At 34.3% G+C, this 14,927-nt stretch overlaps 1 protein-coding gene across 1 annotated transcript in view; it reads right to left on the bottom strand.

The window, feature by feature from the left end:
• Positions 1-14,696, bottom strand: part of ADGRL4 (adhesion G protein-coupled receptor L4) — a 116,109-nt gene extending 101,413 nt beyond the window's left edge. Inside the window, exons 1-2 of the mRNA XM_023208863.2 lie at positions 14,527-14,696; positions 12,953-13,102 (exon numbers count right to left, since the gene is read on the bottom strand). Of these exons, the coding sequence (XP_023064631.1) occupies positions 12,953-13,102; positions 14,527-14,548 (172 nt within the window). The 5' untranslated portion in view covers positions 14,549-14,696. The remainder of the gene's footprint in view (positions 1-12,952; positions 13,103-14,526) is intronic.
• Between the last annotated feature and the right edge of the window lie 231 nt (positions 14,697-14,927).

The raw sequence follows: 14,927 nt of genomic DNA, 5'->3' as shown, positions 1-14,927 counted from the left end.
TGTACCAAGGTCACAAAATCAATTTCTTATCAGCCAAAAACACTCATACAGTAAATTTTATTCTCAAACCATAATCTCTAAATTAAATCTGTGTACCTAAAAAATATAGTGCAGAAAGTCAGTTACTAGGTTTTCTCCCTGATAGCATTTTTACAAATGGCACAAGACTTTGTATGCTATATTTAGACTACAATGTTTGGTTAGATTCTAATCTTCCTAGAGAAAGTTGTTATCTCTTTTCATGGCAAATAAAGGACCAAAGTGTTAATTTCCTCCTTAAAATAAGTACAGAGTTTGAATAGTTTTAACATTCTGTCTTTCAGCAATTTATTAGGAAGATTTTAAGCAATTATAAGGAGAATCTATGAAACTGTACACTAATCTGGATTTCTTGGTAATATAAACTATGTATCTGAACATAAGATTGCAGAAAAATCATGTTGATATGGAAAATAGCATTACCTTGCAGTAAATCCCATGCCAAGGGACTTTTCAGGAATTGAGCTTGTCTGACCAATGACAATCAACACAATCACATTTTTAATGAAAAGTCTTTTACTTGAATATAAAATACTGTCTATTAGACTCAGATGTTAGAGTTTGTTCCCTATATTCCAACTGCCTGAAAACTTTTTTTCCTCCTAATACTCTTGTTCTTATCCTACTCACAACTACACATAAAAGGACAATAATTTAAGGTTGGTGCTTTTCATCTATGCTCAATGGCAATGGACCCAATAGCTAAGGATACAAGAATATTTCAATAATCTTGCCTCAATGTTTTAATATTCAGAAAAATCACCGTTTTTATGCCTGACGAGTTTGATTTGTTCCATTTTTTATCAATTCAAATGATTGATACATTTATACAAAACCTGTATAATACATACTGTACAGTGGTGTTCTGTCATACAGCTGACTAACAAACTATACAAATCTATGTCACTTCAGACCAATTGATGTTTGATGGTTGATAAAACAGAGGATATTAAGTTATATCTTGGGCAGAAAGGAAGTAGAAAATTATCCTGGATAATACATTTAGAGTTTCTTAAATTATTTTTTCTACACTCTCCTAAACATGTAATTTTTAGTTGATTGTAACACTGACAAACAGTGGAAAAGTAATATTTTCTAGAGGAAGAAAGTAACAATGAGGTTTAAAATACGCTTTTTTTTTTTAAATTTAAACCAAGCATTTTTCGAGGATGTACATAATATTTTATTTATAATCTTCATATATTGGGAGTACACAAATTCTCATAAAATGACTTAAAGTTGTAGGGAGCAAGAATACTTTATTTCTTCCCAGTTTGTTTATGTGATCGTGCATTCCATTTTAATCAAATTTAGGGCATGATAATAAACAAAATAAAGTTTTTTAAAATATGAAATTGTAACAGCATAAAGTATTTCACTTTGCACATAATAATGTAAAAAATGATTAAACCTATAAAACCTTATCTTAAATAGTTTACTGAAGAATACATTTAGCTCTATATAAAGTTGTATTTATGAAGTTTGGTTCATTGGAAGTGAGTGATAAATGTGAGACAAGTATTATGAATAACACATGGAGTAAAAGGAGAAAAACTATTTTTGTAATTAAAAATAAGTACTAATATGATTCTAAGCAAAAATTCCTTTTTCTTTTCTTTTTTTTTTTTTTGAGACGGAGTCTCGCTCTGTCGCCCAGGCTGGAGTGAAGTGGCCGGATCTCAGCTCACTGCAAGCTCTGCCTTCCGGGTTCACACCACTCTCCTGCCTCAGCCTCCTGAGTAGCTGGGACTACAGGCGCCCGCCACCTCGCCCGGCTAGTTTTTTTTTTTTTGTATTTTTTTAGTAGAGACGGGGTTTCACCCTGTTACCCAGAATGTTCTTGATCTCCTGACCTCGTGATACGTCCGCCTCGACGTCCCAAAGTGCTGGGATTACAGGCATGAGACACCACACCTGGCCAAAAATTTCATTTTTTTAAGTGCCAGTGATTGTACACTTCCCAGAATTTTTGTGAAAAAATCATACTTGGTACATAAGATCCAAAAGAAAGTAACAAAGTAATTCTTGGGACTCTGAAGGCTGCCTCAAAAACAGACCATTACAAGTTATTAAGGCCAATATTTCAGTTAACTCTGTCTTAGGAAATGTTACTTTCTTATTCACGAAAATGTTCACAAAAGCAATAAATAACTCAATGAAAATTCAGACTTTCATAGTTCATCCCTTAAAATGAAGTAGGAAAACAAAGATATTACAGAGCAAACCAATGTAAAGTTTATGATACTGAGTTTGATCATTTATGCAAATTCTTCATTTGGCTATGATGGATACTCTGTATTTACAGCAAAATATTTGAGATGGGATTACATCTAAAGTAATCCCATTTCAACCTTATACAATATGTGATGTTCAATCACATCTAAGTGCTTGATTCTTGCAAACAGAAATACCATTCACGGTCTTTCAATACATTCAGCATAGGTAAAGAACAATAAAAGCGGGGCATCAACAAACCAGAATTGTAGCATTTTATAGACTGGATTTTTGTAGCTTCCAAGGTTACAATAAAAAATAAGAACCAGCCATTCTCCTCAAAGTGTAGTCATTGATGGGATTTCCCAGTCACTAATGAAAAGCAGACGGACTCCATCATCAATTTAAAAATAAAATGAAATTATTTATTCATTACTAGGATTAATTACTTTAGAGAGCGTGATTACAAACAAACAATTAATCACAGATAAAATTTTTTTAAAGCCTTGCAAAGAAAGTGGCATGTGAATCCGGTCTTGGACAGAAACCAGGTTTATAAGTCCCAGTATTGAAAGGATCTAATTTGTCCTCTGAGCACACATACACTTGATCATCCTGTCTCATTAGTTGAGCCTAGTGCAAAATTATTTTGATGTCTGGCAATGTATATTACCCTCAGAATGAATAGATGTGGCTTTTGGATTTACTTCCTAGCTGAGACGACTGCCTCTCGGATCCAGTCTACTTTTACCATTCCTGCACGTAAACACTCGTTAAGCAAAGATCTTTTGGAACTGCAACACAAAAATCAGTCCCACTATGTACTATTTTGTTTTAGTTGTTAGTTACATGGCAATGATAAAATCACATGAATTACAAACCTCCTGTCCCTTAAATGGATTTGTGCACCATCTTACTCAAAGGAGTACTCTCAGTCACACATCACAGTGACTAAACCTTTCCAATAGGAGAGCAAATATGAAAATCATGGATGTAACAGACTTCCACTTGCTTTTAATGGTTCAAGTGACTCTAATATGGTACTTCTCTCACTGATCATATGATATTTAATGTCTTACTTTTCAGCACTGTAATGCAGGAGGGGTCTCAGAAAATTGATCCAGAAATTCCTTCTGAAGGAGGAAACCAACAAAGAAAATATGGAAAAAATGCTTCATTTATATGCCAACTTCTACTGATTTGTAGCACCAGCCTGGTAATATTGGAGAAGAACTTTCAGGTCACATAGTGGCTCACCAGCAAAGAGTATCATGTTGTGTCAGGTCATGAGTGGAGACGAGAGGAGTACAAAGAGTAGATAGAGCATCTCCTGCATTGGTCATGCCAGCTCCAGAGATCAGAGTTTAACAGAACTGTGCAATAAAGTGGAAAGGGCACTGAGCTTACAGGCGAGAGAGCAAAATCCGTATCTGTTTCATTTTCATGTTTCAAATTGAGTCCAAGATCAAGGCTATGTACTCAAGAACTGGTTGAACTGAAAATTGGCTACAGTTCAAATAAATGTATTACAATAGTAGAATCAAATAACTTTAAACCTTGCAGGGACGTTAATAAATATATTAATCCAATCTGTGCATTTTAGGGAAACTGAGGCTTGGATGCTCTTTGTGACTTACGATGAGAATCTTAGTAGAACAGAGATAAAATATACCTAACAAATTTGGAGACTTTAGCACAGAAACATTAAAATTTATTATTAGAGAATCTAGTTACAGGAGCATAGGATACCAAGAGGGTTTCAACTTATAAGGATGGGTTTTAGTTGTTGGAGTGTAAGATACAAAAGAGGAGTCCAATAATTAGAACTTGGAGGATAAGAGATTAATCTAGAAATTATTTTATTATTAACATGATATAACACAAGATTTCTAATAAATGTCCCTTTTTAGACTAGAATTTGTCTCAGCAAAAAGATAAAGTAGTAGTTAAATGAAAGTAGATGGATGTAGAAATGGGAACTGAAAGGAATGACAGAAACTTTCTTGCAATCGTCACTTGCCTTTCTGGCTGCATGGCATCTGTTCATCCTCCTGACAACAGTCACCCAAATGTCCTTTTGAAAAGTACTTTCTCTCTTCTCACAATTTGTGCAGGTTTTTAACCTAGGCTCTAGAAATGGAGTTGCCTAATGTTAAGTCAGCCAATATATTCTGTTACTACTTAAGGACATAAAGATTATAAACAACGTGCATGTATAAATAAAAGTGACAGGTTGTAAAGTAAACTATACTCTTCTTTTATAACAGGATATCAATAGATATTCCTTAAATATAAACTGAGAAGTGAAGGCACAGGCACATTCCCTAGAAGATAAGTGGTCATCTGTGGTTTCTTTTAATTGAAGGCTCATGACTTTATTAAGTTTTGGGAAATTAATTTATGTCTTTTATCCTCTGCTAAATTTTGCCTGAACCCTTCTTCGATAAGACTACTGTTAGATGAATATTAGACCTTCCATGGTTGGTCCTTTGTTTCTCAGTTTTGTTCTCTTATTTTTCATTTTGTTCCCTTATATTCCATCTTCGCTTTTTAGTACTACAATTTTGGGATGTTTTTTTCAGCCCTATTGGTGTACATTATTTCATCAGTTATCAGAAGATAAATATATTTTATAAGAGGTGAAAAATACTTCAGGTTTGTTTGGCAGGAGCAATGAAGTTAGCCAATGAATTCAGGAAATCATTTGGGGTAAACACACAACACAGGGAAGACATGATTACACTATTGCAACAACAAAAGTTACAAGTGAGTCACAGAAAGAGTTTGAGTTCAATCAAATGAAGCAGAGGTTCTGCAACAATGATTACCAGATATAGACTCCATTACTGCATTAATGACATTTCAATATAAAAATCACAGGCAAACCATGCAGTTAGGGTCAGAAAACACACGGATGATCGCCTTGTTTAACCTTTGAGATAAAGCACAGGAAGAATATGAAAAAGGTCTGGACCTAGATTAACAAAAAAGATTAAAAGGAGTGAAGTTGAGATATAAAAAGGGGAATGGTACTGAGATGATATGCTCAAGTATATCTTGACTAATGCTGTCCTGGTGTATCTTCCATAGAGACATAAATAAATTGAGTATTTGCAGCTTCCCTGTTCTATCTGGCAACCACCCTTGCAAGACAGAAAACCCAGGAATGAGAAACTTTAATCGCAATCTTTTGGTGGTTTTTGGGCACTGGCATGCATTACTGACAATTTTAGCAGCTTTGTATCTTGATACCTCTTCCTATGAAAGAAGCAGAATTAGAGAAAGCGTTTGGAAGAGGTTGAGCAACGCAAAGGTTTGAGGTTACACCAAAGCAATATTTTTTTTTTGTGGTGTGATACTTCTTTTGTACATAGAAGCCTCTTCTAAATGTTTGTAATTGTTTGGATGCAAAATTTTCCAGAATGTCTTTGAGCATATAAATCAGAGTGTTTTCTTCAACCTAAAAGTATGGCTTTTCAGGCAAATTTTTCTATTTATTCATCTACGTGTTTATATTGTTCACTTTTCTTTAAAGACTGGACTATCTTTAACTGACCCTCATATTTATAATTAGAAAACAATGTTGATTATCACAGGTAACTTGCTCCAGATTTTGCCAGCTAACCATTACTATCTCCGGAGTAAAAGAGATTGCAGAGTTCTCTGTATACGCAGATGGGTAGAGTAATTTTGAGGCATTATTCTAGGTAACATCAGTAAGGAGAAGGCAGAAAGGAGGCATCAATTTTCACTCTCCAGAGTTGCTTCCAGGCAGATAATCAAGTTTTCTTTTAGAGTATTTTCTTGTTTATCTGGAGACAAACAATGAGGAATAGAATGCCCGATCTCTGTAATCTTTGGAAATGTCTCAAGCAATCACCTAGATTTCTCTCCACTTCTGGGAAGAGGACAGGATACCCACAACAGGGAAAAGCTGGCCTCTTTGCTGCAGGGTTCTTTATATGCACTGAAGTGCCCCCTTTTGTGGCATTAGACACTGCTTTGAGAATTTCACTGTAATTTGTGGACTTCTTATGGACTCCCTCTCTGATTTCATTGCTTTTTTTTAAAAAAAATTCACTTGTCTTGGTGGAAGTTGATGAACAGGAGTTAAACTCTTGTGCCTGACCTATGCATTTTATCAAGATATTAAAACTTGCACTGATTCTGTTTTTTTTTTTTTTTTTTTTTTTTCGTTTTCTGAGATAGAGTCTTGCTCTCTCATCAGGGTGGAGTGCAGTGGCACAATCTCGGCTCACTGCAACCTCCTCCTCCCAGGTTCAAGCAATTCTCCTGCCTCAGCCTCCTGAGTAGCTGGGACTACAGGCATGTGTCACCATGTCCAGCTAATTTTTGTATTTTTAATAGAGACAGGGTTTCACCATGTTGCCAGGATGGTTGCTATCGCTTGACCTGGGGATTCACCTGCCTCGGCCTCACTAAGTGCTGGGATTACAGGCGTGAGCCACCGCACCCAGCCAGATTCTTAAAATATCTTCATATATATATGATTGTTTTGATAATGCAGCAGGAAAAAGGCTGATGGGGGTGGGGTAGAACCAAAATAATTCATTTTATCTCAATGAGATTCACTTTCTTTATTTGCAGACCTACATCACAGAGTAGTTTGAGGATTATATGAGGCAATTGTTTGTGTATACTTTCTCTGGCAAATTACTTTAATCTATAAATTGGGGATAATACCAGCCCTTGCTTCAGAGAAGTATTGTGAGAATTAAATTTAAAAATTCATGTGAAGTGCTTAGAATAGTGTCTAGCTCACAGAAGTCACTAAAATCAACATCAATATATAATTTTTTTATTAAGCTGCAAACCTGAAACTTACTTAATAATTAAAGAGAGTAAATAAGGAAGAAGAGAAATAAGGGGAACACAGGTGAGTGCAAGACTGGATAATCTACTTTTAAAATAACTAGGAGTTTACTAAGAAGTGTGCTGGTGCCCTAAAAATTGGGACTATAGACAGCTGACATTTCCAGAATAACAGAACTGTAATCAATTTTGGAAAATAAGGTTTGCAACCTTAAAATATTGACAAAAGACTAGAACTATAATAAACACAGTGGAAAATTTGGACTCAGTGATTTTAGGGGGAGCATTGGAAGTGCTATCTCTACTATTTCTTTGGTCACCCTTCTACCAGAATTTTCATGGAAAAAGCAACAGGAGTTAAAATGTATGATAATCCACATTTAGAATACAATTTTTATCTAGTTTTACATTCATAGCAGCTTCAAAATATATGGCAGAACAGGAAATATAAGATGGTACAGCCACTGCGTTCACTTTGCATGTAAAATGAACACAAGCTCTAGGAAAAGCATATTCAATTTTTATTGTCATTGATTCCTTATCACTAATACATATTATATGATGCACATCTATAGTTGTATCTATCTTTCTACCTATCATCAACTTTATAAACTGATGGCAGAACCTTAAGTGTAAACAGAAAATGGGATTCTTAATTTGGAAAAAAAAAATCAACATTCAAATAATGTCAACCCAGAAGGTATTTTTCTGTGCATAAGTAGAAAATATATTGTGCAAAGTCTTATTTAAGATCGATTTAGTAAAAAATGTTGCATAACTTTTATTCTTAAAATTAGAACCCAGAAGCTGTGTGTTCATTTTTATTATTTCAGTTTCATTCTTCATCCTATTAGTTACTTGATATTACTTTTCTGGTTCTAAATATTCAATGAATCCATCTAGATAATACTTATTAAAAATAAATGAGGCTTCCACTTGAAGAAAAATTTTAATTAGGTTTCATTATCGGTTACTTGGGAAAATCCAAAATCATATATTCATATTAAATCCTACTTTAAGATTTCAAGAAATTTCTTAGCTGTATCTGATTCATTCTTGGTAATTATCCTGTGAGATAAACATGAAGCAAGATGATTTAGAGAAATGATTCCTAAAACTTAGTCTGTTAAACTGACCTTAATAAACCGGATCAGCGAAGTCTTTGGTTTTAAAACTGTGGAACTGATCAGCAAAACTCAGATCACACAAGCCCCTTTCCTTCTCTTTACAAAGCAAATATTAACCTAAAGGAAGTTTTTATAATGGTATTATTGGTTTATTTTCCTCTTTCTATATATTGATGGAATGTGTAGTATTGTTGAGTGGATATTTCTGTGGAAGTTCCAACTAATTATAGTGGTAGGTATCTCTACTGTAGAACCTTTCTTGTGAAGAGAGAAAAGAGGTCATATTTGCAATACAAAGAAAATAATTTCTGAAATTGGCAAGATATTTTATTTACTTGGATGAAGTTTACAGAAATCATGATCCTGGAAGGTAAACCCTGGGTTAATTTAGACTATAATTTCTTAAAGAGGTTACATTTCCCATTTAATACAGAAACCCCAAGGAAATATAAACCTCTCTTTAAACAAATTTGATACATGACTCTCCAGTAGCGCATCTGAGTTTATATTTTTTCAAGTTTGCTGTAGTATTCATTTAAGAAGTTCCTCTGAGATACATAAAAATTCCCTTAGATTTTCAGTAACATATCTTGTACATGAAGCAAAACATACATATAATATTATTGAGGTATATACTTGCAAATTTTGAAATAGTCCTTAAATATTATTTGAAAATCAGGAACCACCTCCTTTTGAGGATTGTAATTTAAAAAACAAGAAAGAGAGAAAGAAGGAAAAGAAGCAAGGAAGGGAAGGAGGAAGGAAGATGGAAGGAAGGAAAGAAGGAAAGAAGGAAGGAAGGGAAGGAGGAAGGAAGATGGAAGGAAGGAAGGAAGGAAGGAAGGAAGGAAGGAAGGAAGGAAGGAAGGAAGGAAGGAAAGAAAGAAGGAAGGGAGGGAGGGAGGAAGGGAGAGGGAGGGAGGGATTATGAATGCTGGTCCAGGTACTACTCAACTGAATTGACTACTCCTAAATTTCAATACTTAAAAATGAAAGGACAAGAAAAGTTTCAGATGAACTACCAGAGAGCTGATAATGTCTGATGAAAACTGAAAGCAAATGTTTTTAAAATGCCTAAGACAAAAAAAAAAAAAAAAAAAAAAAAAAGAAAGAAAGAAAATATTTAGAAGCTACTGCAAAAAATAGCTTCTCCAGAGGGACCTGAAGCAGATAGTTTTGATAAACTCTATATTCTGGGTATGTACTTTCATATAAGATCCATATTTATACAATTTTAAAGCAATTTGTGAACTTCAACTTTGCTTATTTGTGTAACACACTATCTCAGTGAATAGATTAACTTTGGTGAGCAGACTATTTAATTCACTAGGATATGATAAAAATAAGCTGATAGACAATTTTTTTAGGTAAGCAAATTATACTGTTGTTATGCTAATTGCTTAGAGGTACCATTTTGTGAAAATGTCTAGTATGAAGGGGATACAATGAATATTGTAATTGCTAAAATAAGTAAATGGTTTTGCCTTTTTCTCATTTTTTCAAGGTAATTATGATATTTTATCATAGAGGAAAATGCTTGATCTCTTCTTCAAAATGCATTGATATCTTTTGATTATTGTTTTTCTGCTTTGTAATGGTTATTTTAAAATGTTTGCATTAATAATTGCATTATAAATATGTTATCTAAACAAGCTGGTTTACCTCTCAGATTTGTTTCAGTAACATTAACATATTAGGTTTATTTTTGTTATTTTAGGGTTAGAGACATTAGCAATTTCCTTTGGAAGTGAAATTCTGAAGAATTCCACTTAATGATAATTCCACTTATAATGTTCATAAGATGAACGCATGAAAATAATTCATTTATATTTAAACAAATAATGGAACATACACATCCAAATGAGAAGTAACAACTGGAAAGTCAATACATTTATTACAGTCAGCTTGCTATTGCTCAAAACATCTCAAAAGTTTTCAAATTGTCTTTACTCCATGCTACTCATGAAAAAATGTTCCCCATATATTACTTTATAAGCATACAACTTTTTGAAAAATCATTTTGGCCGTTAATTATTCCCTTTACTCATCAGCCAAAACCTAGAAGTTGAACATGTATGATATTTTTAAAGGAGTTCCAAGAATTTCATGACAGACATATATCAGAGGGCATATTTGTTGAGAAGGCAATGGGAATTAAGTAAGAACGTTAAGGGCCTAGACTTTATCCTGTTGACAAGGAAGAGTCCCTGGCAGGTATTAAGTAGCTGAGTTACATGATAAATTATGTGTATTAGGAAATGACTCTGTTAGGTAGAATAAAAATGAAGTAGGAAGGGTCAACCAACCAAACAAGTGGTAGAGCCAATATTTGAATCCAAGTCTGTTTGATTCCACAGCCTGTACTCCTAATCAGTACGTCTGACTGTAAGGCCTCTGTTAATTAATTTTTTGGACTCAGCACAGAGTAGATATTAGTTATTCTAATATTGATGTGATTATGATAATGATCAAAGTGCTTAATAAACATCTGTTGAATTAAAAAATGATTAAATTAAATAAATTCACTACAATTAAAGCTTATTTCTTCAGGACCATGCAAAACAAATTATAAATTACTTCTTCAAAATTTGCTCTTTTAACATGTTTGGTAAGGTTGGGTTGTTACTATAACATGTCTTTGGTACCTCTGAGAGAGACAAATTTTATGATAACGGCGATATTGAAGACAGATAAAAGAAAACAAATTCTATTCATCAAGAAGTAGGCATCCTCTGTAGCTAATCTCCTGTCCAGTCATTTCATCTTGACCTAATACCAATCTTAGAGAAAGATAGGAAAGGTGAGGAATCTCTTTAGAGACAAAAATGCCAACAAGAATCTTAAAACTCAAAATATAACCTAGACTATTCAGCAGTTGGGAATGCAGTGTTTTAATCCTAAAAGGCATATTAACTATCCTGACTAAAAAAAGGTTAAAAACCTGTCAGTGAATTAATAAAAGGTGAAAAAGATGAAAACCACTGTTTGAACAGTTTTAAGAAGACACTACAAATCTCAGATAATAAATATCAAAACAAGTGTATATGGAGTTTTTTTTAAAACAGAAAGGGACTTTAAGTTTAACATGAACCTAAGGAGGAAATAAATTCCCATTACAAATTATGTTCTGTGTGAAAAGAAATTGCAGGCCAAAAGGTCTTAAAGAATTTTCTCTCTAAGGGAAAATATTTTCTGTTCATTAGCTAGTTATTGACTTAGGCAGCGGGGGAAAAACAACTGCATTGGATAATGGAAGATGCGTTTTTAAAAGAAATCATTAAAGACATGATTATAAGCTGGTTGGTTGCTAAAGGTCCAAATTGTGAAAAATTTTGACGTTACTTATGGTAAGCATGACAATTGAAAAGTATCTAAACAAAAAGGCAACTCTGGTTATGAAGTACTATGGTACAATTTGTAATGATTAGTGGAAAAGCACACTAATTTGTGAGATGCAGTATTTTGAAGGTCACTCAACTTTCCACTTGCTATAATGTCATTCAATTAAATACACAATAAATTTCTAAGATTACTTATGAAAAGGATTTTGTAATTCTTGTAAAATAGTATATTACAAATTCTGGCTGTGTACACAAGCAGAAACGCCTGATTTAATGCACCATTAAGCGAACTGTAGCTTTGCTGTACACTTTTTAAACATTCAACCTAATTATGATGAGGTTTGGTCTTACTAAACACTGCATATTTAATCTTTTTAAAAAGTCTATATAATTCAATCACAAGATACAACTTGTTTATGTTGTAAGCAAACATATGCAATATTAACAATATACAATATCCTGGCCTAATTAGAAAAAGTTCATGTTATCTTAAATACATTTAGATGCATAACACCACACAGCTTTAATTTGAACTTGCTATTTAATTATATTTTAAAACTAATTTGTATGACCTAGTACATATTTTTTTTCTCTCTCTCTCTTCTGCATAGAATGTTGGTTTATGGATCCAGTTAAAACTAGATTTTACTGAAAATGAATTTAAAAAGATTGAGTATGTTAAAGGGAGTGGAGGATTAAGGGTAAGGTGACAACTACAGACACGAAATTATTTAAATTTGATTATCAGATGGTGTTCTGCTGATCAAATCAATGGGCTACACTGCATCCTACAAGGATGCTTTCTGGCATTCTGTCTCTGGACAGTAGCATAAAGTTCTATGATTATAATCTACTTTTTCAAAAGATGATGTCTTTTCAAAATTCTCTCTTTCTTTTGTCATTTCCTATGCCCAGCGTATGCATGAGAAAACCATGAATCTCTTAATATTATCTCCAAATATAGGCAGTCAAGTACCTGTATATGTGGTATCATATACCATATAGGTATACAAATACTTATATACTTGGTATCATATATCAAGTAGTAAAGAAGGTATATGAAGGCAATCCATACCAGTATAGTCTAAATTTCATGAACTCTTTTGTTCCCAAAGCTATTGACTATGCCCTCTATACCTGAATCTCCAGCATGAGTTAAAGGGAAATCTTTAATATCTGCATCAAAAAATAAGACATGCATGAAGTCATTTAAAATCAATAACAAGCATAAATTTTGACAAGTGAAGTCAAACTTACTGTTTAGCTACTTAAGCATTATTTAAATATATGAAATTAAACTGTGTAACAAAACAAGTTAGTTTCTGGAGGACAGAAAAACATTCACATCAGAATTTAATCTTACAGTATAATCCAAAAGAAGTAATAAAGCTTGTTTACCTTCACAAATTGTGACACCATTTCCTGAAAATCCCATGTTGCAATAGCAGGCTTCAATTCCATTGCGTATTTCACATTTTGCATTTGGGAGACAAGGTGTCTTGGTGCAATTTTGAGTATAGGAACAATTCAACAAAGTGGAAAAAACCACTAAATAAAATACAGAAATACACCTTTTCAAAAAGTAAAAGAAACACCTCTCCCCATTGTTGAATTAGAGTATAATAAACATAAATTCTCCTCTCTTTCTATTTAGATAAATGGATTATAAATTTTTCCCAAGAGAGCACTTAGCTAAGTAACAGCACAACAGCAACTAAGTAAAACTTGCTTTTAAGATGAAGGCTTTCTTTCTTTTTTTTCAATTTCAACCTTTATCAAGTAAATCTCAACGAAGCTAAAATGTAATAAACAACTCAACTTTATAATAAAAACTGTGTTCCCACATCAGTATAGCATGTTGATTCAGTGTTACCCTTCATTCTGAGGTGAGATACTTTGAAAGGGAACTGCCTGATTGTAAAGCAATTTCCCTCCTCTGGGAGTAATTCTGTGTAGAAATGAAGGTAAACTGAGTATTTGGGTTTTTGTAAATTCAAATCTGTGTTATTTTAAGATGACATCTTATCTAGGAGAACAGATGCAATTGCTGTTTTTTTCTGTGTTCTAAGGATTGTTTTCAATTTCAATTGTTTTCAATTTCAATGGTTTTCAATTCAATTATTCATAATAAAATTTATTTCACTATTTTTTTCCATTAGGGGAAATTTAAAAACAAAACAAAAACAAAAAAACAAACTCAACATTATGGTCAAAGAATGATCTTCCAGAAATGGAACAGCACACAAATGTGACCAAAAAAAAAAAAAAAAAAAAAAAATTAAACAAAGCAAAGAACAAGACTATACATCAGAGTTATTGGAATACATTTGGAAATTATATGTTGTGGACTGATAGGAAAAGATAAGGAAAAGTACAGAAGGTTCCTTTTTTATTGTTTTACCAGACCTTCTCAAGAGTCTTGAGGACCAACAGCTATAAAGCATGAGGTCATTGTTCTGAAAACAGTCATCTAGCATAAGTTGTCCTTATCAGGTACCAAGAGATTCTGAAGTATTCTGTTCTAAATCCTAGTGACAAATAACTATGTATACTGACTAAGCCGGAATTATTTCACCCTCAGAGATGTCATTTACTATCTTTCTGCACAATATGGTCAAAATGAAGCTCAAACCTGGTTCGACAATCCCCTTAAAATGCCAGGAAGCCTCCCATGGGTGTTAATGGTTTGGATTTCCCAAATTTCTTCAGGTCAGAACAGAAGAAAGGTGAAAGGGGACGCTGGACACTTCCTCAAGAGGAATAAAAAGGTAGCATTCCCTGGACGTTGGAATATTCAGCTTTAGAGTTGAAAGGTCAAGGAGAAAAACATCCTGAGAAGTACTAAGTCAATTCTGCTCGTAGATTTTGCCAAATCCACTTGCCATGTGAGCTCCACCTCTTAAAAATTCCCGTCCCCTACAAGGCATTGGCCCCTCGGACGACCTCGGCGACCAGGGGCGCTGAGCACTCACCTAGGAGCGGGAGGAGTTTCATTGGCGGTAGCCGCGGTGGTGGCGGTGGCGGAGAGCGCGGCGGGGTGAGTGCGGCTGTGGACCCGGGACCGGGCGCCGCTGGGCGGGCGCGGCAGGGTCCCGGATCCGTCGTCCGTGACGCGCCGGCTTCCTCCGGACACTTTCCGGCCTCTTTTGTGTGAGTGTGTGAGTCAAGTCCTGAGTCCGCTGACCACGTCCGGCCCCCATCCCCTTTCCCCACGCCACCTGGGCTCTATTCCCTGCCTGGTGACCACTGACCCTGAGCAATGTTACAGCCCCAATGAGGAATCAGTTTGTCCCCAGGCGCAGCTCCCAGAGTGACACACTAAAAGTGAGTACTTAAAAAGCAAAGGTCTCTGAGATTCATGCAGAGCCCCTCC

Source organism: Piliocolobus tephrosceles, chromosome 1 (assembly GCF_002776525.5).
Source record: "Piliocolobus tephrosceles isolate RC106 chromosome 1, ASM277652v3, whole genome shotgun sequence".
Lineage (NCBI taxonomy): Eukaryota > Metazoa > Chordata > Mammalia > Primates > Cercopithecidae > Piliocolobus > Piliocolobus tephrosceles.
Note: the sequence above shows the minus strand (reverse complement) of the source record. Positions and strands in the feature narration are given on the sequence as shown.